This window comes from Felis catus, chromosome A2 (assembly GCF_018350175.1).
Source record: "Felis catus isolate Fca126 chromosome A2, F.catus_Fca126_mat1.0, whole genome shotgun sequence".
Taxonomy (NCBI): Eukaryota; Metazoa; Chordata; class Mammalia; order Carnivora; family Felidae; genus Felis; species Felis catus.
The window spans coordinates 61,386,482-61,410,429 of NC_058369.1; the positions used below are offsets into that span (position 1 = coordinate 61,386,482).

The following is a 23,948-nucleotide window of genomic DNA, read 5'->3' on the forward strand; positions in this document are numbered from 1 at the left end:
GGGTCACAGCCTTGTAGACACAAGACTACAAAAGTGCCAGCTGCATGGCCAGGCCTCCTTCTTGCAGAGCTGAGACAGCGGCTGCCCACTGACCACAGCCCTCCTGCCTGCAGTAGTGTTCCGGGGAGACCCACGAGGGGCTGGCCTCCCACAGGTCAGCCCCCTGCCACCTCCCCCCGACCCCCAGGCACCAGCTAGGGTGCTCTCCTCACCAAGCCCACTAGGGTCTGCGGCTGGCTGCTGGCTCACACGAAAGCAAGCAGCAGCGACCAGTTGCACAGCATGCCCTAGGGGGCACCTGGCCCACGGGCAGGCTCTGTGCACCTCCAGTGTCACTGTCATGTGGGGGCTGAGTCCACCTGGCATGTCTGGTCTGGGGCGGTGCTAAGGTCACTGGGACCCCTGTGCCTCCCCTTACCAAGCCAGCCAGGACCCCTCTGGCCTCTCTGAGCCTGCGGCTGTCGAGGGCAACACCCCCGGGGGGGGGGGGTCAGCAGGCAGGGGCCGGGGGGACTGGGCCGGGTCTCACCTTAAGCTTTCTTCGGGCATTGAACTTCTTCAGGCACTCCACAGTCTCCTGCCTGTGCATCATAGAGGCCACAGTGGAGCGTTGCTGTGGAAAGAGGGATGTTAGCTTTGCACCTGAGGCGACTCGAGATGGGGATCAGGGAGAGGGACAACAGGGCCGTGGCGCCTACGGGGGCCAGCAGGAGGCCATCCATCCCAGCTGCTGCCTGGCCCCAGTGCATCACCCCTTACAGCCTGCCTGCCCCCACCTCATCCTCACCCTGCTGGCACCCCAGACGGCTGTGTCCCCGACCCACGGCCCCCTGGCTTGTCCCTTGTCAGCCTCCACGCCTTGTTCCCTTACATGAGGGACGGAGCCTCTCTACCCCCAGAGCCCCGTCCTCCCAGAGACTGACGCCTGTGCCGTGCCCAGCAGACCAGGGGGCCCATCAGAGGTAAGGAGCGGGGTCAACGCACTGGGGACACTTACGCAGACCCACGGGTGCTTCAGCGCCTCGTGTGCGGTAATGCGCTTGGCGGGGTTGATGGTCAGCATCTGGTTGATGAGGTTTTTGGCTTCAGGAGTGACCGTGTCCCACTCGGGGGATGGAAACTAGAAAGAAAGCAACACGTGGGAGAGCCTGAAGCCCCCACCCCAGGCAAAAGCCCGAATTCTCCGAGGAATCTCATCCAGGTCATGATTCTGGGGAGCAGGTGGTCCTGCCCATTCCCTGTCCCTCGCCCCGACAGGGCGGGGTCCCAGCACTCACATCGTAGGCCCCCGCCTTGATCTGCTGGTACAGCTTGTGCTGGTCCTCGTCCCAGAAGGGCGGGTAGCCCACAAGCAGGATGTACAGGATCACCCCTGCGCAAAGCAGAGCGCCGGCCTCAGGCTGCCGCCTGGCCCGCAGCCCCTAACCCTGGAGCCCTCGCCCTCTCCCAACCACCCCCCAACCACCGCCCAGCCCCACCCAGCCCCCGCCCCCACGCAGCCCCGCCCTCAGCCCCTTCCCCTGCAGGCCTCAGCACCGCCCCCAGCACGCAGCCCCGCCCCCAGCCCCTTACACCTAACACCAGACCACGCAGCCCCGCCCCCAGCCCCTATCCCCGCAGTCCCTTCCCCGCCCCCATGTAGCCCCGCCCCCAGATCCTACCTCCAGCCCCCCAGCACCCAGCCCCTACCCCTACAGGCCCCCGCCCTAGCCCCCAGCCCCCACGACCACGCAGCCCCGCCCCCAGCCCCCAACCACCACACAGCCCCGCCCCCAGACCACCGCTGCCCCTACCCCGCCCCCAACACCACGAAGCCCCGCCCCCAGCCCCCATCACCAACCCCGCCCACCACCACGAAGCCCCGCCCCCAGCGCCTACTCCCAGGCCCAAACCACCAAGTCCTGGCCCCCACCCCCTATCCCTGCAGTCCCCAGCCCCTGCCTTCGCCCCCGAAGCCCCTGCCCCCCAGCGCCCACCACCACGCAGTCCCACCCCAGCCCCTACCCCCACCCCAAAGCCCCCGCCCCACCCTCGAAGTCCCTGACCCCAGCCCCTACCCTCAGTCTCCACCCCCGCAGACCTCCAACCTCAGGCCCCCACTCACTAGGTCCCCCACCCCCGCAGCTTCCCGGAACCCCTCAGCCCCCACTGGTGCCTCACCCCCAGCTCCCCACTAGACAGCCCCACCCCCACCCCACACTCCCCAGACCCCACAACCCCTACCTGAGCCCCGCACCCAGCAGAGCCCATCCCTGTGCCCTTGGAACACAAGTGCAGTGACACGCCAGTCAGGGCACACTGCTCTCCCCACCAGGGGACAGGGGGTCAGAGGCCCAGCTCCTGCACTTAACAGCTGCGGTGTCCTTGGCCTTGGCTGCGATGGGGACCCTGCCCAGAGCCAGTGAGCCACATGAGGGCACTGGGGTCCTCAAGTGCCCCCCCCCACCCCTGAAGTGTCACCTCAGGTGCTCAGCTCTGCAGGGGATCCTCAGGCAGCCCTGCCAGAGTGGCCTGCACAGCCCCCTACCCCTCCAGCACCCTGCCATCCTTGCACTCAGGCCTCTCACTGGGGAGGTGGGCTTCTGTGAGTGGGGAGGGGCCCCCTGGCTGGGGGCAGCCCAGGGGCGGGTCTGGCACAGCCCAAGTGGCATAGGCCCATGACTTCCTCCCCGAGGCCCCACCCACCCACACGGAGGCCTCACCGCACGCCCAGATGTCCACCGGCTTGCCATATGCTTCCTTGCGCAGGACCTCTGGGGACAGGTAGCCTGGCGTGCCAGCGAACCCTGCAGACAAGGAGGAGAAGTGTGAGGGCTGAGGTGGCAGCTGACCCCCACCCCACCGCCACCCCCACCCCAGCCCACCAGGACACTCACCAAACCACGCCTGCTGGTCCCCCTGCACCTCGATGGCCAGGCCGAAGTCCGCCAGCTTCACTGCAGCCCCTTTGCACTTGCTGGCCAGGAGCAGGTTCTCAGGCTGCAGGGAAGGCGACGAGCCAGTGGGCGTGTGGTTACACCCGGGGCGTCACGGAGGGAGCGGTTTGCAGGCTGCCCTGTGGGGGCCACCCCGGGCGTGGCTGACACCCTGTGACCTTCCCGGGGACAGAGGGGAGTGGGCTCACACCCAGGGAGGCGACCGTACTAAAGGCACCCTACAAGTCCTAGCAGGCAGCATCCCCACCCCATGCCCCCATCTGGGCGCTGAGACACGGTGGGGGGCTGCCTGAGGATGGTGACCCCAGAGGGCACGGAGGAGGACCACAGGCCCCATAGCCCGGGCACCTCGGAACATCAGCCCACCAAGTCCCTCTGGCTTGGCTGTCCCACTCCCCGCCTGCCTGGCCTCAAGGAGCAGCAGCCTTGCTCAAGCTGAAATGACATTCGTCCCCATCCCACAAGAGCACCAAGGGGGCTGCCGTCCTTGACTGGGGACACGTGGCCCGAGGGCCCAATAGGGTCCCTGTACACTGAGTCCTGTACACAGGGCCCCTCCCGTCCTGGCCCGGCCACCTCCTGCGGTGGTAGCCTCTGGACTTCCCCATCGGTGACCAGGCCAGGGGCTCCTGGGGCCCTCATCCCCCTCACCAGGCCACCCTCCCAAAAGGCAGGCCCACTGAGACCACACTGCCATTTCAGGGTAAACACCACCCACACAACTGTGTAAACTCTGCTTGTAACCCTGACGTGTTAGATCGTGATAAGAGGCCCTTGGAACCCATGAAGGATGCTGCCCTGTGGCAGGAACCAGGGACCCTCTGGGCTCCATCCCTACAGAAGACACATGACGGGGACATGTGGCCCTGCCCACCCAGCACAGCCTGGAGGCCCCTGAACACCTTCATTTTGCCCACGTGAGCCGGGTAGGAGACCCCCCCACCTCCTCCTGCATCCACATGAAGCAGTCTGAAAGAGCAGGGGCACAGCTGTGGCCGGCCAGGGGGGCTGACCTGAATTCCACAGATTAGAGAGAACAAAACCGCACTCCTGAGAAGCAAGACTTAAGTGAGCTTGGTCTCAGGGAAGGGCTGGGGATCCTGGGAAAGGAGGGGATGCAGCAGAGCCCCGCCCCCTGCAGCCCCTGTGCGCTCTCCTCCCTCCCTTCTCCCCGCCTTGGCTTAGAGCAAACCCACCATGGCAGGGCCTCTGGGGTTCTGTCCCAGTCAGGAGACCAGGAGGCAGGGCCCTCTCCAGAGGAGGGCACTCAGCCCTTCACATGTGACAGGAGGCTGAAGGGTGCTGTTTGCCCCTGGGGTCACAGCTGGGCTGTGGGGAGCATTACCGTGGCCCCAAAGATAGCTATGAATCATGAACAAGGTGGGGATGCATGCCTCCAAGGGATGCTGCTTCCCACAAAATACGGTGACAGAGGGGAGACTCGTGACAAGGCAGGCTGGCAGCGCAGGCACAGAGGGCCACAGGACCATGTGGGACATGCAGAGAGGGGGTCCTGAGCCTGCTCCTGGCGGGACCTCATCCCCAGAGCAGCGCCAGAAAGATCAGCTCACACACACACACACACACACACACACACACACACACACACACTGGTAGCCCAAGGAAGGTGTGACCCCGTTCAGTGTGAGCACACATCCCATGGGAAGGCTGGTCTCAAAGGCCACCTGGGGACTCTCTGCAGGAATGACAGGCCCACGCCCACCCCCACCCCAGAGAAAAAGCCAACAGGAACACAGCTTGGACAGACTAGGAGGCAGGGAAGGGGGAGGGGGAGGAGGAGGACTGCTGTTCCTCCTGAAGCCATGCTGTGCCCTGCAGGTGACAAACCAGTTTGCCTAGAGCTGAGCCTGGGGCAGCAGAGACTTGCAGCCTGGGCTGGACATTGGCAGAGAGCAGGGAGGCCGGCCCCTCACCCCCTGCTCCCTTGGCATCAGCCCTACCTGCGTGCCCCATGCCAGGTCTGAGCCTCACCTGGAGCCCAGAAAGAAACACCCCAAGTAGACATAGGCTGATTTTTGACACCTGCCCTCTCTCAATCCTGGAGCCTGGAGGGGTCTGGAAGGACGTGTGCAGACACACGCATGCATGCGCACATACACACACCTTTGTGCTCACACATGCACGCACACACACACACCTTCATGCACACACACCTCACACACATGCATTTGCACACACGCCTTCACGCACACACACACATGCCTTCATGCACACACATGCATGACACACACACTTCACACATACCTTCATGCACACACACGTATGCACGCACACACACGTCTGCATGCACCCACATGCATGACACACCTTCAGGCACACACCTCACACTCATGCACACACACACCTTCATGCACACACACCATCACACGGACACGCATGCACACATGTGTGCAAACACACGTACATGTGAGCACACGTTTCTCCTGCCTTTGTGCACACATACTCACATACCCACACAAGTACACACATGCACACCTGCACACGTTCTCACACACATCTGCTCATGCACACACATATGTGCACATGTCCCCACACACAGCATTTCCTGGCATGCTCACTGCTCCTCCGGGGTCTCCTTTTGCAAGACATGCAGGTACAGACAACAGACACCTGGCACAGAGCAGGGTGGGGGACTCACCTTGAGGTCCCTGTGGACGACCCCCATTTGGTGGCAATGGAGAACCGCCTCCAGGATCTGCTGGATGCAGTGACTGTGGCAAACAGCAGGGTAATTAGTGAGAGTGGCCTGAGGGGTGGGCAGGTGTGCATGGCACTGGGGTGGGGTCCCCTGCCTGGCCGGCTCACAGGGAAGCAGGGAATCGAGATGTTGCCTGCCATATAAGAGAGGAGACGCCAGCCAGAAGGGGGCCTCTGGGGCTCCTGCCTCACCCCCACAGGTCGGCACAAGGCATGGCCAGGCCCCCTTCACCCCTCACCCTGCCTTCTCCTCTGACCAGGCTCACGGAAGGGACACTCAGAGGAAACATCCCTGTTCTGGGGGCACCTCCCCAGGCACATGCCAACCGAGCCTGACCCTGAGCCAGTGGCCCCTGAGAGGGAGGCCGGGGCTGAGCCCACACCCTGTCGGGCAGGCTTGCAGGGGGAGAGGAGGAGAGGGCCTCACTCTGTCCCGGGCAGTGCCAACACTGCGGCCAGTCGTTCAGGTGTTGGAGCAGGTGCTGTTCCAACAGCCCTGAACATCCACACGGCTGCTGGTGGCTCAACTCCGTAGCAGCCTGGGGGGGATGGAAGCTCTCCTGGCACAGAGGCAGCCCCAGCTCTGCCCGGAGCCCCGAGCCAGGGAGCAGTCTGGGAGGACTGGCTGGAGGGAGAGGTCAGGGCTGTTCTCAGGCACCTTGGACACCTGTGCGTCAGCAACACCGCTGCACACCAGCCCCAGGGGACCCCGCCCCCCTGCCTCTGTGCACACAGCACCTTGAGACCTGGGCCTGCCTGCTGCCTCCAGATAGCCCCAGGTGTCCGGACAGTTTCCAGCTGCCCCCAGAGCCAGGCACAGGCCACCGGGAGCCTACCGCCCAGGGTCTCAGTCACAGCCCCTCTGGGTGGGGGTGAGTGAGGGATGCAGATTGCCTCAGAACACCTCCTGCCACGGCTGGACCCTGACTGAGGGTCAGCTGGAAGGGTCAGCTCTGTTTTCCTAACAGCAAACTCAGAGACGGGGCAAGGGACCAGATCTGCTCCTCAAATAGCTCTGGCCACCTCTGGAAACCATCCGCCAGCTGCATAAAAAAGGAAACTTGGGTGTCCTCCTTGCAGAAGCCAGGCCCTTGGACCCCCGATGGTGACAGGTTCCTGAGCTTTGTGGGGGTCAGAAGAAGCCGGGGCCAAAGCTGTGGGCCACAGCCCCCCTCCCGTGTCCTGACTCTCCTGCCCTTGTGTCCTGGGGCCTCTTGTCCCTATGTCCTGATACTCCTGTCCCCGTGGCCTGGCCTAACTCACTCCCAGAAACTGCCTCCTTTTTCTTGTGACTCACAAAGCCCTCATCTGCCTGGAGCAGTCCCCTGTGACCCTCATCCCTGTCCTGGTGGCACCAGGCCCACATCCAGCCACCACCAGACCCTGTTACTGCAGCCATGGGCTCAGCCCCCATGGGCTGACCTCCCACTGCAAGCTCATCCAGGAGACCTAATCTGCTGGCCAGAGCTTGGCCATGAGGTCTGGGAAGCTCTCCTGGGCCCCTCTTCTGAGGTTAAGGCACGCCACCAGCACTTGCCACTGAGGCCACCTAGCCAGGGCCCAGGCAGGGGAGGACTCTGCCAGCCTCCAGAGACCTGCCACCCGGAACGTGTGTGTACGGTGTTCGGCCGCAGGCCCCCAGACTCCCGCATGCTGCAGCACCCACTCGGGGCGAGGGAGGCCCCTGCTAGACTGGCCCCATCCTGTGCTGCTGCAGCTCGGCCTTGGCTGTGCGTCTGTGTGCCCAGCTGTGTGCCCTGCCCTCCCCCAGTGCCCCAGCTGAACTTACAGCCCACAGCAGGTGTTTCCTGGGCCCCTGGCTGCTCCTGCAAGCCCTGAGTGACCTGGCTTCAAGCTCAGACCTCTGGGATCACTGCTTGTCTCGCTTGGGGTCTGGCCTATCTTCCACTTTCACCTTCGAGACCCTTCCTGGATCTGACCCTGGACAACACCCTGTGGACTCCCCCATGCTGGTCACCCCCCTGCAGCCACACGGCGACTGCGTCCTCTGTGTGAGTGTCTCTGCACTAAACTGTGGCCTCTGTGACAGTAGAGGAGTGGCCCTTTCCTCTGCACTGTGTCCCTCGCCCCATCCAGCAGAAGACATTCCGAAAACATCTGTTGGAACCACGGGTCCATCTGCCATAGGACAGATGGATGATGTTGGCTTGGAGGGGGTAGGCTCACCCCCTGCCCTCCTCCTCATCCCCTCTTGGGGATGCAGGGCCCAAACCGTTGCCAGAGATGTGAGACCACAGCGCCTGAGCTGGCACAGTGTTTGTGTCACCCCAGGACCATCATGGGTCTGACTTGGCCATGTGGCTGAAATCAAGGCCTACAACTCAGGACAGACCCTGCTCCAGGGGCTTCACGGCCACCCTGATGGAGAAATGGAAGGGCAGGGGTCCCGGGTGCTCAGGAACCAGCTGGCTAAGCACACCGCGTCCCCGAGAGAAAGCTGTGTGGGGCCTCCCCACCCGTGCGGCCATGCCAGCCAGTGTCCAGGACCAACGTGGGAGCTGCCTCCACGGCCTGCAGACGCCCGTTCTGGGCAACCCTGCCCTCTCAGGGTTTCCGGGGACCGCACACCGGCCACCTCACCACTCCCAGCTGAGACCATGGCCGTGGCGGACATGAGGTCACCTGGCCAGTCACGAGGTCCTGTCTGCCTCCTGCCTCGGCTCACATTGTACCATCTTCCTCAGAGGGCTTTTCTGTGGCCAGAGCTGTTCTCAAGTGCATTCCAGATGCTGGCGGAGTCCTGGCCGCTATATTCTCAGGGTCCGGGCTCTGAGGTCACCCCAGCTGTGCCCTTGCCACGCCCCTCCCCCTCGGGAGCCAGAGTCCCAGGGGCTCTCATACATCTCCCAGGAGCCACACAGCTTTTTAGGCTTTTAAAAGCAGGGTTCTAAATGTTCTGAACTTTGCTCTCCCTGCTCTGAAAAGAGATCCTTCAGTCCCCCACAAACCACCAAGTCAAGATCTGACTTCCTCCCCGAGACCAGTCTCTGGCCTTCTGGATTAGCAACTCCTCCCGGGCTCCCGCCTCCTGCAGAGACTGGACACATTACAAGCCCCCAGGGACGCTGGGCTGTGAGCAGCTCGGCCCTGGAGGCCCCCGGAAGGGCTGCCAGTTAACTTGCTCGGGGCCAGAGCTCCGTGCCCACCCCATGCGGCTGGCGTCTTGGGTCCCCGGCCCCTTTCGGTGGCGGGTCCCCCGAGAAAGGCAGTCGACACCGCCGCCCTCCCAGGACGGGAGCTTGCCTCAATCACGTCTGCCACAGTTCCTGACGATGCCCACGGGTGGCCACCACGTGGACGTCCACGCCAGACTCTGCCAGGCCCTCCTGCCCGAAAACAAAGCAGCAGCACAAAGGTCAGGCGCGGGACACCCCAGGTCAGTGCAGGGCCGGTGCTCCCAGGAGAAGAGGCAGCTGGAGGCGTGTGGATTTTATCAGTGGGGCCAGCCGGAGGCACTCCCCAAGTGTCCCCTGCCCCCCTCGTCCCCTCTTCATAGTTGGGCTATGAGCAAGGCAGGCTTTGTGAGAGACACCTGGGCACCTGTGGGTGGGGTCTCTTCTGGGCCGGTTCCAAGGGGCCCCTGACACAGCGGAGCCCTCCACAACAGCATCCCCAAGAACACCTGCCCTCCGATGGGGCAGGAGAGGTCCACAGGAGTTGAGGGGTGGGGCTGATGGCTGGAGGAGGTGTTGGAGATGAGGCCAAGAGGCAGGCAGCAGGGGCAGGTAGGTAAGGGAGGAGGTCTGAGGCCACAGGTGTTGGGGGGCCTGGGGTATGGGGTATGGGGAGTGCGACCTGGGGTATGGAGTGTGGGGCCTGAGGTGTGGGGTATATACTGGGATGTGGGGTATGGGGCATGGGGTCAGGGCCTGGGGTATATGCTGGGATGTGGGGTGTGGGGCCTGGGGTGGGGGTCCTGGGGTGTATGCATAAAGTGTGGGGTGTGGGATGTGTGCACAGGGCATGTGCATGTGCATGGGGTGGAGACATGGGTGGGCACAGGGCACGGTAGGAGGGCACAGTGGGCAGGCTAGAGGGATCCAGGGGCCCCCAGCCAAGATATGGCTGCAGGCCGTATCACCCCTCGGTCACAACTGTCCACTGCGGAATGCAGGGACAGGGCCAGGCCCCAGGCAGTAGTGGGTGCTGAGGCCAGTGAAGGCATACGACCTCCCTGGGAAAGCCAGGCGGCACTGGAGGCAGAACTGGAAGGCAGTCCTCCTTGACCTTGCGCTGCCCCGGGGGGTGGGGGGGTGAGACCTGGTCTGGGGACAGCCTGCTGGGACCCTTCTGTCCTGGCCCCAGAGCCCCTCCCGCCCTGGCAGATGCCAGGACAATTGGGCCAGCAGGCAGGCACCCACACTTGGGAATTTCCCGCCTGAGCTGCTTTGAGGACAGGAGCACGGCTCCACTTCCTGCTTTTCTCGAAAGAGGGAAACAAGGGCTGCGTCTTCCTGCTCCTGAAGGGGATGGGCAACTCCCAGGCCCCTGGGCTCCTCAAGGAGCCTCCAGAAAGTGGCCTGTGCCCCGCCCTCTGCCCCTGGGCAGTCTGGCCGGAGGGGAAGCCCAGCCCAACCCTGGCTGTGACTGTGCCAGACCACCTGCCTGCAGCCCCTGGGGTTTTGGGGGGACCCGCTCGCACCTTCTCACCAAGCCCAGGCCGTCACCAACGGGCAAGGTCGCCCATGGGTGCACAAGCAAGTCACAAAAAGCTACTTTTAAAAATAACATTCATTTTCTTGAATAGAAAAGTAATACATGTTCATTAAGGAAATTTTTAGGAACAGACAACACAAAAAATTAAAAATAAAAATCATCCATAGTTAAGTCCACGGCCTGGAGACGGGCACTGTCCCCCTTTATCTCTGTCAAGTGAGTGTCTCCTGACCCTGGCAAGCACGGTGGGCGAGTGGCAGGGGAGCGGCCTCAGCACTCTTCAAGCTGAGATGCACAGTCAGGGTTCAGGGGGCATGCGGCCACCAGCATGGGCCACAGCAGGTCACGGGGTGGGGGGGGGTGGCGCAGCCTTGCAGGGAGGAGGGCCCTGCGGTCCCCAGCCGCGTGCCCAGATCACGGGGCCCCTCACCTGCTGTGCGGGCTGACCCCAGCAGGAAGGGCTGCCAGGGGCTACACGGAGGCTTCACGGGGAAGGAGCCAAAGTCCTTCCGTCCCTCCACACAGGGCTCTGGCTTGCTGCCTACCGCCCCTCGAAGGAGAGCCTGCAGATGTGTCCCGGAGGCTCGATCCTCCCCTGCTTCCCTTCCTGTCTGCGCCCCGGGGAGGACGGCACAGAAAGGGCTTCCTGCCTTGTCTTTGGAGAAGCGTTTGGAAACTGCCCAGCTCCTGGAGGAAGGCCTGCTGGGAGCCAGCCGTGGGCCACGGGCAGGGAGGGCATCCCGGGGAGGCCAGGAGGGGCCATCGTCACACGCTGCCGTCTGCTCTCTCCCTTCCAGCCACCCAGGGAAAGCACCCACTCTGTGGGCCCGCTCCTACCCCAGGAGATCTGGACTCCAGCCACGCCTCCGCTCTGCAGGAGGACACGCCGACTGCCCCCTGCTCTTGGAACCTGCTCAGCCCACCTGGTGAGGCAGGGCTGGCAAGAGAAGAGGGTAGGGGGAGTGAGGGCTGCACACTCACCTGGCATCCGCCTCGCTGTAGTACTCTCTGGCCACAATGTCCTCGAAGAGCTCCCCACCTGTCACCCTGCAGGCAGAGCACACACAGGTCAGTCTGGAGACCCACTCACCCTCATCACTTCCATCACTGTCACAGCCGCTGATGTCAACTCCTCTGGCTTGTCCTCCTCCTCCCCCTCCGCCTCCACCTTGTCCTCTTCCTCCTCCTTCCCCCTCCTCCTCCTTCACCTCATCCTCCTTCTCTTCCTCCCCCCTCCTCCTCCCCCTGCCCACTCATCCTCTTCCTCCTCCTCCCCCTCCTCCTCCTCTTCCATCTCCTCACTATCCCCCTCTTCCCCCTCCCCCCCTCCCCTCCATCCTCCTCCTCCTCCTGCCCGTCCCCCACCTCCTCCTTCTCGTCCTTCTCCTCCTCCTCCCTCCTAGGAGGATTCCACTATCACCACTTCCACCTTCACCCTATTGTCACCTAGGACTGACAGCTTACCGAGTCCTTATACGTGGCAGGATTTGACATTCGCAGCCCTGCTCCAGGACACAGCACAATCATGCTCAGAAAACCGAGTCTCAGATATCTAAGTGGTGCTCGCATAGCGGGCAGCACAGGAGTTTGAGCCAGGCCTCTGCAATATTCCCTGGGCTTTGTGACTCTAATTCCAGGCCTGAAGAGATCTGGCTCGTTCCTCACGTCCCCCAGAACCAGAGATGTGTCTCTTCACAGAGCAAGGGGCCAGAAGAGACTGTGTGTGGACCTGGCCTCCCTGGTGGGTGAGACCACAAGGCGTTCAAAGTCTGTCTAGGAAGAGAGTGGGATTTCTGCCCACACAGCCACTGTCTGCGTGTCCCTGCTCAGCGACTGTCCCTCAGGCCCTACCATCGGGATGAATACCCAGACAGCAGCACTGCCTGCAGGGCCTCTGGGAACCCAGAAAGATGCCAGACAACCTGGGGTCTCTTGGGCTGGAAAACATGGTGTGGGCAGAAAGGTAACGACAATGGGGTGAGGGACACACACACAGGGAGCAGGGAGGAGCCATCCCTGGGTTCGCCCGATTCCCTCACCCGGCTCAGCAGGCTCTGAGTCCATCAAAGGACTCTGCCCAGGCTTCCCACCCTCTGCAGCCACACCGGCCCTGGGGGCTGTGGGCTCTCCATCCGCATTTCTGCTCTCATCGGGGCTCGTCATTGTGCCCAGTGCTCAGGGCTGTGGCCTGTGGCAGGGGCACTGCTGGAGGGGTGACCCTGTAATGGCTGGGCTCTCCTTTAACAGTGGAGAAAAATGAAAACAGGACATGCTGGGTGTTAGCATGCCCCCACTCCAGCTAGACGCCTGCCTCGAGAGCCCACTGGACACTCCAACGACTCTGGGAGTGGGAGCATTTAGGGCCCCACTCTGCCACCAGGAGAGCCTGAGACTCAGAACCGGTGACCACCTAAGGGAGGCAGAACCCCGAGAACCCAGGAGAAGCGACCTTGTTATCTCTCCACACACACGGCTCACAGGTCAGGCTCTGCAGACCCAGAGTCTAAACACAGAGCAAAGGCAAGAAAGCCACCAGGTACCGGCCAGGACCCAGCAGGAACACAGGGAGCCACCCTAGGGAGCCTCACCCAGGGCTGGGGACAGGCCCTCTGAGTCCCTGTGTCCACTGGAGCCTATCTGTGCTAATGGGCACCTGGGGCCACGTGTTCCAGGGCCACAGGGCAGGGAGCTGGTGGCTGGGGGGGGAGGGGGTGTCTCACGCTGTCCAGAAAGGACCTGATCCAGAGGCCGGCATCCCCTCCTGTCCTCCCTTTCTGCAGCTGGACAATGTGGCTGATTCTGAGCTGTCCCCAAGGCCTTGGTGACATTCCCAGGGTAGGAGTGGGGAGACCTGTCAACTCCTGAATCCGTACGGCCTCCAAACTTGGGGTCTCCTGAAGGTGATGCCAACCCAGGCTCGAAGTGCTTCCCCAATTCTGGCACCACGGACCTGTCGAGGGTCTGCGGTGTGATGGGGGGGTTGTGGTGGGTGCTGGCAGGGCCTGCCCCTATTCTTCCCTGCTCCCGCCCCGCCGGCCCCAGAAACAGCTGCCTGAGGCCCAGGGGCATCCTGGGTGCCCCAGAGCAGGGGCTTCAGCAGGGTCAGGAACCACTGCAGGCTTGCAGACCACAGAGGTCTGTGGGGCAGGCATGCGGGGCCCAGGCCCTTCCCCTACCCCACCCCCCTACAAACACCAGCCAAGTGCTTCTTGCTGGCCTCCTGTCGTGTGGGCCAAGAGATAAGAACCTCTAACGTGTGCATGTGCATGCACACACATGCAGTTACATACACACGCACATGCACACACATGGATGCCGTGCCCTATTCTCTCTCTCCTTATCTGCTCCTGAATCACACCCACCCACCCATCTGCCACCAGGGCCTGGGCAAGGCCATCCCCCAGCCCCATGGCCTCTACATTCCCTGCAAAAGAGGCAGGTGAAGCCGGCTGGGTCTGGGGCACACCGGGGTGACAGCAAGCCTGCCCCCTCTGCAGGGGTCACAGGACAGACTTCTGGGACACAGCCTCAGCCTGGCAGTGGCAGCTGTGTCCCCAGCCAGTGCTGGCCACCAGGGGGTACTGAGAGGTAACCAAGCCCCTGCAGGGACAGGAGGACCCAGAGGAGGCTGAGAGCTCTCAGGCCCATCTGTCCTTTGAGGGAGGAGCAGCTCTCTGCGTGGAGGCACCCTGGCCATGCAGCGGTCCAGAGGCCACTAGGGGCCGCCCACAGCCTATGGCCCCTGCCCACCCAGGGCCCTGGTCCCCAGACACAATGACTCACAGACGCTAAATATAGCTGCGCGGTGGGAGCTGTCAGGGATGAGGATGAGCTCACCGCTCCTAAATGCAGCAGGAAGCGAGAGGCAGCCAGAGCCCCAGAAGCCTCCCCTCTCGGCCACTGGGCACGCACACACGTGCACACATGGGCTCACGGCTGCTGCACGCCCCCAGGAGGACCCAGCGGGCAGACGCCCCCTTGCGGGACCCGATGGTGCAAACAGGAGGCAGGGATGCTGGCGGGAAGGGAGGGGCCCGAGGGTCGGGGCCTGTCCTCCAGGGGCTGGGGAGGCCTCGGATCCCACCCCAGGAGCAGCCGTGGGGTGCCCCCCCCCACCCCCAGCTGGCACTTACAGATCAAAGACCAGGTAGTGGAACCCCTCTTCAGAGATGCTGTCGTGGAGACGCACTGTTGGGGCAGAAGAGGCCATGAGGGGCTCACCCAGCCTGGGACCCGCCCTTGCCACTGAGCCCCCCTCCACACCTGCCCAGACCCACCTCCCGCATGGAGGAAGCCCACCCGTCCTGACAAGGGCCTGGATTCCCCACAGCCTGAGGCTGGGGCACCCCAGGTGGGCAGGCTACAGGGCAGAGCCCAAGGGCATCCACGGGGCCACTAGGTGTCTGCTGCCCCCTTTCCCCTGCCAGAGGGAGACTGAGGCCCCTCTCAGCAACCCCCCACTCCTGCCTAGGGTGCACACAGTAGCAGAAGGGGTGGGGCCACAGGGTGGAGGCTCCCTGGACAGGGCCCTGGAAAGGAGCCATTCACAGGGGAGGTGCACAGTGGGGCCCCATCACCAGCCTCTCGGGACAAGCTCGGGGAGCTCCACCAGGCATCACTGGCCAAAGCTCAGGCTCCGGATTCAGGCCTACTCCTCCTGCCTGGTCTGCCCCGTGTGCTCCCGGCCCCAGTGCTCCCAAGCCCGGGGTGTGCTGGCCAGAGGGCCCACTAGCGTTTGACGGGCGAGCCAGAGAGTGGACAGCAAGTTAGTGCTTCTCAGCCCAGGCGTCAACCACTCTGTCCTCTCTGTCCAGCTGGAGATGCACAAGCACTGAACGGCACACATTTCTAGGAATGGCTGATTGTGGACACGGCCCCTCACATGCCAGCTTCTGCCTCTGTGCTCCGGGAGCCTGCCTCGTGCAGACGCCACTCTCGGTGGGTGCGCCAGCCTGGGAGATGCTGCACAGAGAGGTTCAACTACCAGCTGGGAGACACACAGCTCCCGAGAGGTACACACAGCTCCCAGCAGTACAGGGACTGGGGCGTGGAACCCCGGGAGCTGCTCTCCTCTCCTGGCAGGGCAGGCCAGTGGTGCTCAAAGAGTGGGGCACAGCACCTTCCCCCAGGTCGCAGCCCCTCCCTCACGCCCCTGCTGCTGCCCTAGTTCCTGACAGCCTGCAGGCCTCCTCTCTCCTTGGTTCTAATCCTCCCAGGGCCTGGCTAGGCTGTGTCTCTGTGCCAGGAAGCCCGAGCCGGCCGCGGCGGTGCTGACAGGGGCCAAAGCCCAGCACCAAGAGTGGACTCCGGCCCAAGCAGTCGGGGTGTCCAGGCCCTGGGGAGGGGGCCACACACTGGCTCGGGGCGGGGTCGGCTGCCCTCCATTTCAGGCTCTGTGTCTCCGCTCGAGGTCCAGCATCCAGCCTTCTCCCCTCCGTCCTCACCATACTCATGAAGCCAGGTCCTCCAGGGCCCATGGCCTCCGCCTGCTGCCTGGGCTCAGTCACCCTTCCCAGGGACTACGGGGAGGCCTCGGGCCTCCACTACGGGGAGGCCCCTGCTGACCTCCCTCACGCCCACACAGCAGCCCAGGACCCACTCCACCAGCCTGCCCTGCTTCTCCACAACACACAGCAGAGCCCTGCTCACTGCACCCTCCTCCCCAGACCCTCCCGTGAAAAAGGCGGGGTGAACAAGAGCTCACCTATTCCTGGCGTGGACTCAGCAAGGGGCCTCCTGAGCAGCCGCCTCTGCCCCCCACCACCCCCACTAAGCTCCAAGCGGAGAGAGAGGCCTGGGGGCCCCTGAAGGCAGCGCCCACTGAGGGACATTCCTGGGGTCCTTCTTGTCCTTCCCTGGGGGGGGGCAGGGGTCCATAAAGCTGGGTGCTGCCCCCCAGTGCCGCTGAGAGGGGGGTCCCACCTCCTTGCCCGGGAGACACTGGAGGGGCTCCGTGTGGAGTGCAGACTGTGTGCACATGGACACTCTTTTTTTAAAAACATTTTTAATGTGCAAAAATATTTTAATGGTTTAGAAAAATCAGACTGATTTGTGACAGAACTAAGTAAAGAGAGAACCGTCACTGAATCCTCTTAAAAACAGCAGGTAAACAACACTGAGCAGGGTGCACGGCGACAAGAAAGTCGACGGCATCTAGAAACTGTGCTTGGACATGGAGGGCCGGGGGGATGCACCCAGAATGCTCCCCTTGCTGGGGCCCGGCACCTCCAGACCAGGGGACTCTCAGGGGGTCCCGCCACCCTCCCAGGCAGGCTCTGGACCCCCTCCCTAGACCCCTGTGCTGCCTGAGGTGGGAAGGCCCAGCCCAGATGTGTAACATCATGAGCTGCGGGCCCCAGGATTCGGACCCTGGAAACCTATCTCCTCCCCCCTGTCCAGGCAGGGAGCCCCCACAGTGCACTGTCCTCCATGGCCCCCACCTGCCCAGATCAGGGGTGAACCACCCAGCAAAGGAACTCAGTTCTAACCCCAGAAACCAGGTCCGAGGAGAGAGGGTCAATGTGCAGAGGGGAGGCTCTCTCCCTTCAGCCTTCCCCCAGCCTCCCCAAAGCCCCCAGCTCCACAAAGAAGGGCCTCAACACTGCACCTGCTCTCCACCTGACTCATCCCAGGGCCTGCTGGGCACTCCCCACTTTACAGATGGGGAAACTGAGGCTCCTTCCCTCTCCTTCCCTCCCCTGTCCTCCCCACACCCTGGACACGACTGCTCCCTGAGTAAGCGGGCACAGGAAGGGGAGCCCCTCTCAGAGCCCCTGCCCTGCACCTGGCTTCCTCTCCCAGGGGCCACGGGCACTTCTGTCTAGGGTGGGGCTGGGCAGACCCAGGCCAGGGAGCAAGGTGCTCCCCTCACCTCCCCCTGGAAGTCTGTCCCACTACCCCTCAGAGGGCCTCTCCCCAGTCTCAGCCATGCATCTACCTATTCTGGAATGTTCCATCTGCACCCCAGTGTTAGCCCTCCATCAGCCTGTTCTGGAATGTTCCAGATGAACCTGTCTCAGCCTTAACTCCCTGTGTTCTGGAATGCTCCCATGGCAGCCAGTCTCACCCTGTGTCTGTCTGTTCTGGAATGTTCCCTCTGCACGCATCTCAGCCTGGCCTCCCCAGTTTCTGGAATGTTCTAGCTTAACCTGTTCTGTCTCAGCCCGGCCTCCCCCATGTTCTGGAATGTTCCCTCTGCACCATGGGCTCAGCTCTGACTCCTCCATGTTCTGGAATGTTCCCTCTGCACAGTTCTGCCCTGTGTTCTGGAATAAAGCTGCTACGAAGACTTCCGGGACTGATCAGGAACAACATGGGGCATTTGGCAGGGCAGGGCGACTTCTTGTGAAGTGTCTTAGAACACCAACCGGAAGAACACCTGGGTCCTCCCTTCTTAAGAGGGGATTCGTGAAAATTGCTCAGAGTGGCGACCTGCCCTCAGCTGGTGCTCAGAGGATGCAGGGGAGGCGCTGGCAAGGAAGGGGTGTGGGTAGAGTTGGCAGGGTGGTGCTATCTACCAGGAGAACGAGGACAGAGGGAGAGAAGTGCCTGGCATCTGGCCCAGGTACACAGAGGACAACAGCTGGGGTGGTGGGAGATTGGGCTGAAGCCCACCACTCGCCCAAACATCCCCTACCCTCTGTCAGTGAGGACTGGGCTGGGGTCCCTGTGGACGCCCGCGTCACAATCACTTGACAGGCTGGTGAAAGTCCCCATTCCTGGGCCGCCCCAGGCCCGAGTCAGGCTTCCTGGTGGCGGGGCAGGACCCTGCATGCCAGTGGGTCCAACACACTCACCTTGAGAATCTGGAAGTAAAAGCACACGGGCCCAGGCCCAGGGCTGCAGGAGCCCATGGGCACAGGGGCACAGGGGCTGCCCGGGAAGTGGAGGGATTTGCCTCCCCACCCCTCCCACTGGTCCGGGCCGGCTGGAGAGACCCAACACCCTGCAGAGCCACAACCAGTGGTGGAGGGCCCCCAGGACCAGCCCTAAGGCCTGGCGAGGCTTCCTGGGGCCTCTTGGGCCTCCACAAGGCTGAGGGCCTGGTCTGGGGATGGTTCCCAAACTGGCTGCCCCTCACTACCTGCTGTTCTTACAGAGTTCTGGGCCCCGTCCTGGAACAACTGAACCAGAATCATGGCAAGAGGGGCCCAGGACTCCACCCTGACAAGCTCCCAGGTGTCCCTGAGGTGGCACACCCAGAGTCCCCTCCGTGCCTCCTGGCTGTATCCCAGAGGGAGCTCCAACTCCCTAAAGGGCCAGACTCGGGAAAGGACAGGCAGGTGCACACACATCCCTGCTCCACAGAGCAGCAAGCAGAGGCCACACTTGAGCCACGCTGGTGAGGGAGTGGTGGTCGAGTGGCCAGCTGACTCCAGGGTCTGCGGCCCCTACAGCCATACCACTCACGGGGGACGTGATCTGGGCTTGCAGGGCAAAGGGCATCCATTCCCCCAGGCTCCCGGGGCTCTGCGCCCCTGCCGGGATCAACGCCCCAGGTCACAGCACCAGAGACCGGCAGGGGTCGGCAGCGGTTCTCCAGAACCAGACCTTGGACCTCAGGCCAGGACTGCGCCTGCTATGGTCTCAGAGATGTTTGGCTTCCCAATGTTTTTCTTTTTAATCAGGCTGCCTTGTGGCTCTCCTGAAGCCACAGAATGTTCTCACCAGAATCACACACAACTCAGGGTTACAGAGCGAGGGGAGGGGACCTGTCCACGCAGAGCTCCTGCAAGGGGCTGCCCCGAACCCCCAGAATCTGACGTTTCCAGGGGCCTCAGGGTAGGACACGTCTATAGAGAAGGAAAAGGGGACCATCTGGTGACTCTGCAAGTCCGATCGTTGGGGGAGGAAGGCTGCTGGCTGGAGGAGCAGAGAGGGGGGTCCCGGCCCCTCAGGGGGCTGCTCACCAATGTTGGAATGCTTCAGAAGGCGGCAGATTCGAGCCTCTCTCTCCAGCTTCTGGTGATCTGGGGACAGAAAGCAACACGGTATAACCTTGTGCCCCAGCAGCCTATGCCCGGCACTGCAGAGATGGCCGGATGCCGGACACACTCTCGGCGGCGAGAACATGCCACCGCCTTCTGCCCGCAGAGCTGACGTGTCAGGTTGTGCCCCTGTCCCCGCAGGGGTCCTGTGGCAGCGCTGGGGCAGGAAGAGGCTGCCAGGTGTTTCCAGCTCGAGGCTGTGGGCGGAGGGGGGAGCCCCAGGTGGTTCAGGAAGAGAAGCACGGAACTGAGGGCACCAATTTCATCCTTCACTTGTTTGTCCTAATTCCAAACTCTGCGGAGCCTCCACTAAAGTCCAGTGTGCTCTTCAGCGGCGGCCGTGGGGCTGGCGGGGCGACGCTGTCCACCGTTGGGGTCAGCGTGGGCCTCGGCAGGATTTCGGGGACCATCTGGGGATGCACAGATCCCCAGAACACAGGCCCGGGACTGTGATGGCCAAGGTGTGTTGACGCTGCCATGGCAGCTGAGTCCAGGCCCAGGGGGGAGCTCGCCATGGGCAAGAAGCAGCCAGAACGAGCCCCTGGGAGCCCTCCCTGCCCACCCCCCCAACTCACAGCCAGGGCTTCAATTCCAGAGGCTGCCCCTCTAAGGACTAGGCAGTTCATCAGAAATGTTCTATTTCAGGGCGCCTGGGATTCAGTCCATTGAGCATCTGACTCTTGGTTTCGGCTCAGGTCACAATCCCAGGGTGGTGTGATCAAACTATGAGTCAGGCTCCACACTGAACGTGGAGCCTGCTTAAGATTCTCTCTCTCTCTCTCTCTCTCTCTGCCCCTCTCCCTCAATTGTGCGTGCTCTCTCTCTAAAATAAAAATAAAGTTAAAAATAAAAATATAGGGCGCCTGGGTGGCGCAGTCGGTTAAGCGTCCGACTTCAGCCAGGTCATGATCTCGCGGTCCGTGAGTTCGAGCCCCGCGTCAGGCTCTGGGCTGATGGCTCAGAACCTGGAGCCTGTTTCCAATTCTGTGTCTCCCTCTCTCTCTGCCCCTCCCCCATTCATGCTCTGTCTCTCTCTGTCCCAAAAAATAAATAAACGTTGAAAAAAAAATTTTTTTTAAATAATAAAAAAATAAATAAATAAAAATATAAAAGGGCGCCTGGGCGGCTCAGTCGGTTAAGCATCTGACTTCAGCTCAGGTCAGGATCTCGCAGTTCATGGGTTCGAGCCCCACATCGTGCTCTGTGCTGACAGCTTAGAGCCTGGGGCCTGCTTCGGATTCTGTGTCTCCCCCTCTCTCTGCCCCTCCCCTGCCTGCGCCCTGTCTCTCTCTCAAAAATAAACATTAAAAAATAAAAATAAAATAAAATAGAAAAGAAATGTTCTATTTCAGACAAACAGACGTTACCAGAAAAAATTTTAAAGTTAATGGAGATTTCAATAGCAAAATACTGGAAAAACCCATGTTTCCATTGTCTAGAGAATGCAGCATCAATGTCGCTACAGTCATACAACACACATCAACGTGTGCACACCACCCCAACACCAGGCTGAGTGAAAAAGCCACTTATAAAAGAAGACCCACAATGCACTTTTATTCACCGAGGTCAACACGCACAGGTCACTGGGCACACATGTGTGGCCTGTCAAGAAAGGCAAGGGATTTCCAAGTTCAGGATGGCAGCTGTCTCAGTGTGGGATGTGATGGGGAGGGGGGGCCAGGGGGACCAGGGGTCCTGACCCCCCACTCTAGCCCTGTACATGCTGAGCCCCTCAGAGCAAGAGTCTGGGGAGCACACGACCATGCCAGACAACTGCCTGATTCACCAGGACTCCAGGCAGCACCCGCCTGCAGGGTGCAGTTAACGGGCTAAGTACACAGGGTCCTTGGAGGCAGGAAGGCCGCTGTGCAGGCCTCCTCAGACCTGCCAGGCCCTGGGCCATGCGACAGTGGGGAGCCGGGAGGGGCAGGACAGTCCTGAATGCGGACACACCTGCAAACACGCAAGTGTCTTTCCTGAGCGGGACGGTCATGCCCGCAGACAGACACCTCTGGCAACAACTCAGGTCCAGCCGGCCCTCCCCTCTCCCAGCACTCAAGCCTCCAGAGATGCTAACACCGTCCTGCCCTGCCCACCCGGCACCCACCTGCCCGGCCGGGCGCCCAGCCCTGGGACGACGCTGGCGGAACCACAGGGACAGACCCTGTCCGCCACTCCCTCCCTCATGTCCACACCCAGCGAGCCCTGGCAGGAGCTGAGCACCTACCCACAGACAGAGGGCACTGGAAGCAGTCCAGGCATCACCACTGGGGGGATGAATCAAACATGCTTGTAACAGAACACACGCAGCGTGGATTCCACTCCCCAGTCTGTGTGCGGCTCAAAATGAGGCAGCGATAACAGAACTGGGGCTGGGGCTCCCTGGACCTGAGGCCCACCTCTGGAGGGCAGCGGGGAAGGGGCTGTGGCCACAGCCAGGAGCTTGCTCCCCCTCAGGCCAGTGGGAGGGCTGACGGGGGCTGGGGGGGCATCATAGCTTTGTGTTGTCTTTCATAGGGTTTTCTTTTTCTTTTTCTTTTTTTTTCATTTTGTTTTTTTACATTTATTTATTTTTGAGAGACAGAGAGACAGAGCACAAGTGAAGAGGGGCAGAGAGAGAAGGAGACAGAATCCAAAACAGGCTACAGGCGGGCTCTGAGCTGTCAGCAGAGAGCCCGACGCGGGGCTCGAACTCACAAACCATGAGATCATGACCTGAGCTGAAGTTGGACGCTCAACTAACTGAGCCACCCAGGCGCCTCTCTTTTTCTTTTTTTTAAGTGTATTTTATTTTGAGAAAAACAGAGCATGAGTGAGGGAGGGGGACACAGTGAGGGAGAAAGAGTCCCAAGCCGGCTCCACACTGTCAGCAGAGCCTGACATAGGGCTTGAACTCATGAATGTGAGATCATGACCTGAGCCCAAACCAAGAGTTGGACGCTTAACTGACTGTGCCCCTAGATGCCCCTATAGGATTTTCTCTTAAGTTACTATGCTGAACATTTTTCAAACCTAGAGAAAAGCTGCAAACAGTGAAGTCCTCAGAAAATGCACATTTGTATAATTGGTCCTTCCGTGTTGTGCACATGCTTACTTTTTCTGAGGGTTTGACAGAAGCCACATTAGGCATCCTTTTACCAGGGGACACAAGATGTGCACTGTGTATGTGTAAGAACAAGAACGTCGTGCTGCATAATCTCGGCGCACGCACCCCGTGCACACCCCATGCAGCAGGTCGAACGCCGGTGCAGACCTCGGATCTAACCTACAGTCCACATCCTGGTTTTGCCAACTGTCCCAGTAATGTTTGAGCTAACCTCACCTCCCAAATATGGATGCAGCTCAGAAGCCAGTCCAGGTGTGGGTGGGCCAGAGCAAAGCTCGGGGCAGAGAGAGCTCAGGAGGGTTAGGGTGGTGGGAGCTGGGGCAGTTCCCTCTGGAAAAAAATGCCAGATTTGGGTCAGACATAAAAATCAGGAGGAAAATGCAGGTGGGAACCCACCTGTGGGAAGTAGGTAACTCAGAGGCTGCATTTCATTACTGAAAGCTGTCTCCAAGGGCAAAGCTCCATCCACGAGACGGACTGGCTCCCAGGCGCATCTGGGCAGATAAATTATTTGTGTGGCCAGGAGAGGAAGCTTGCCTGCCAGGGCCCAAATGCCAGCGGTCCACCCCATGGCCACAGCAGGTGTCCGACCCTCCTGGCTGGCTCCCTTCAGGATCAGGTCAGCAACACGGGGCCAGGAGAGGCCTGATGCCACGCCAGTGACAACACGCGATGCAGGAGAGCCCCAGTGCGCATGCCACATCCAGTCAGTAACAGCACGGCCCCCCAGGAGGCAGAATTACGGGCTTATAGTCTCCCCGACGTCGACAACGATCTTGTTACTTTCATAATTAGGCAAAATATTGTTTTTATAAAAGGGTTTGATCCTGTTTCCAACGGGCACAAAGCCACTAATGCAATGAGGGCACATCGTGAAAACCGGCCATGGAGACACCCACCCTGAAGTGAATGGACCGTCCAGGACAGGCAGGCAGCTGTGGGAGAAAAGCCAACCCCCTAACCCTGCCCACGGCCCTTGATTTCTTCCCACAGTGTTGGGAAAGTTGTTTCTTACCTTCCAGATGAATGTCCTAAACCCCATCTTGGACATGGGGACGTGAGTCAAATTTAAGCCAGTCAGTTCACCAGAAGCCCAGCCCGGCTCTAAACCGTCAGCTGGAGCCTTGAAGGACACCTGCAGGCCATCCCTCCTGCAGGCAGCAGGGTGTAGGATGGGCCAGCCACCCTGAACCAGCCCTGAGATGCCCTGCCCAGGGCCCTGCCCCCCTCCTGACCATGCTCACCGCAGGGACTTCCTGGCCGGGCAGACAGTAAGCTACCCCAGGAGGGGCTCACTAGGCACCGGCCAGGGCTGTGGGGCCTGCAGCATCTGAGTGACCAGGCCAGCCTTGAGACCAGGCACAAAGCTCGACAGGGTCCCCCCAGGGCTGTGGCCAGGTGTCCTGAGTGTCCAGAGCACCCGGAGTTGCCCTGAGGCCTAGCACCTGCTGCTTGGAGCCCCACTGCCTCGGCCACAGAGGTTAACATTTTGTTATGGAATGACGGCACATGTCACAGAACAAA

General features: G+C 61.5%; 1 protein-coding gene across 15 annotated transcripts in view; it reads right to left on the minus strand.

The window, feature by feature from the left end:
• CAMK2B (calcium/calmodulin dependent protein kinase II beta) overlaps positions 1 to 23,948 on the minus strand; it is an 80,806-nt gene that overhangs the window by 15,821 nt on the left and 41,037 nt on the right. For all 15 annotated transcript variants that reach the window (XM_023250118.2, XM_023250114.2, XM_023250113.2 and 12 more), the window contains exons 3-11: positions 19,241 to 19,300; positions 14,465 to 14,519; positions 11,313 to 11,378; positions 5,596 to 5,668; positions 2,877 to 2,979; positions 2,703 to 2,786; positions 1,278 to 1,372; positions 998 to 1,120; positions 530 to 613 (exon numbers count right to left, since the gene is read on the minus strand). In XM_023250118.2, the coding sequence (XP_023105886.1) occupies positions 530 to 613; positions 998 to 1,120; positions 1,278 to 1,372; positions 2,703 to 2,786; positions 2,877 to 2,979; positions 5,596 to 5,668; positions 11,313 to 11,378; positions 14,465 to 14,519; positions 19,241 to 19,300 (743 nt within the window). The remainder of the gene's footprint in view (positions 1 to 529; positions 614 to 997; positions 1,121 to 1,277; positions 1,373 to 2,702; positions 2,787 to 2,876; positions 2,980 to 5,595; positions 5,669 to 11,312; positions 11,379 to 14,464; positions 14,520 to 19,240; positions 19,301 to 23,948) is intronic.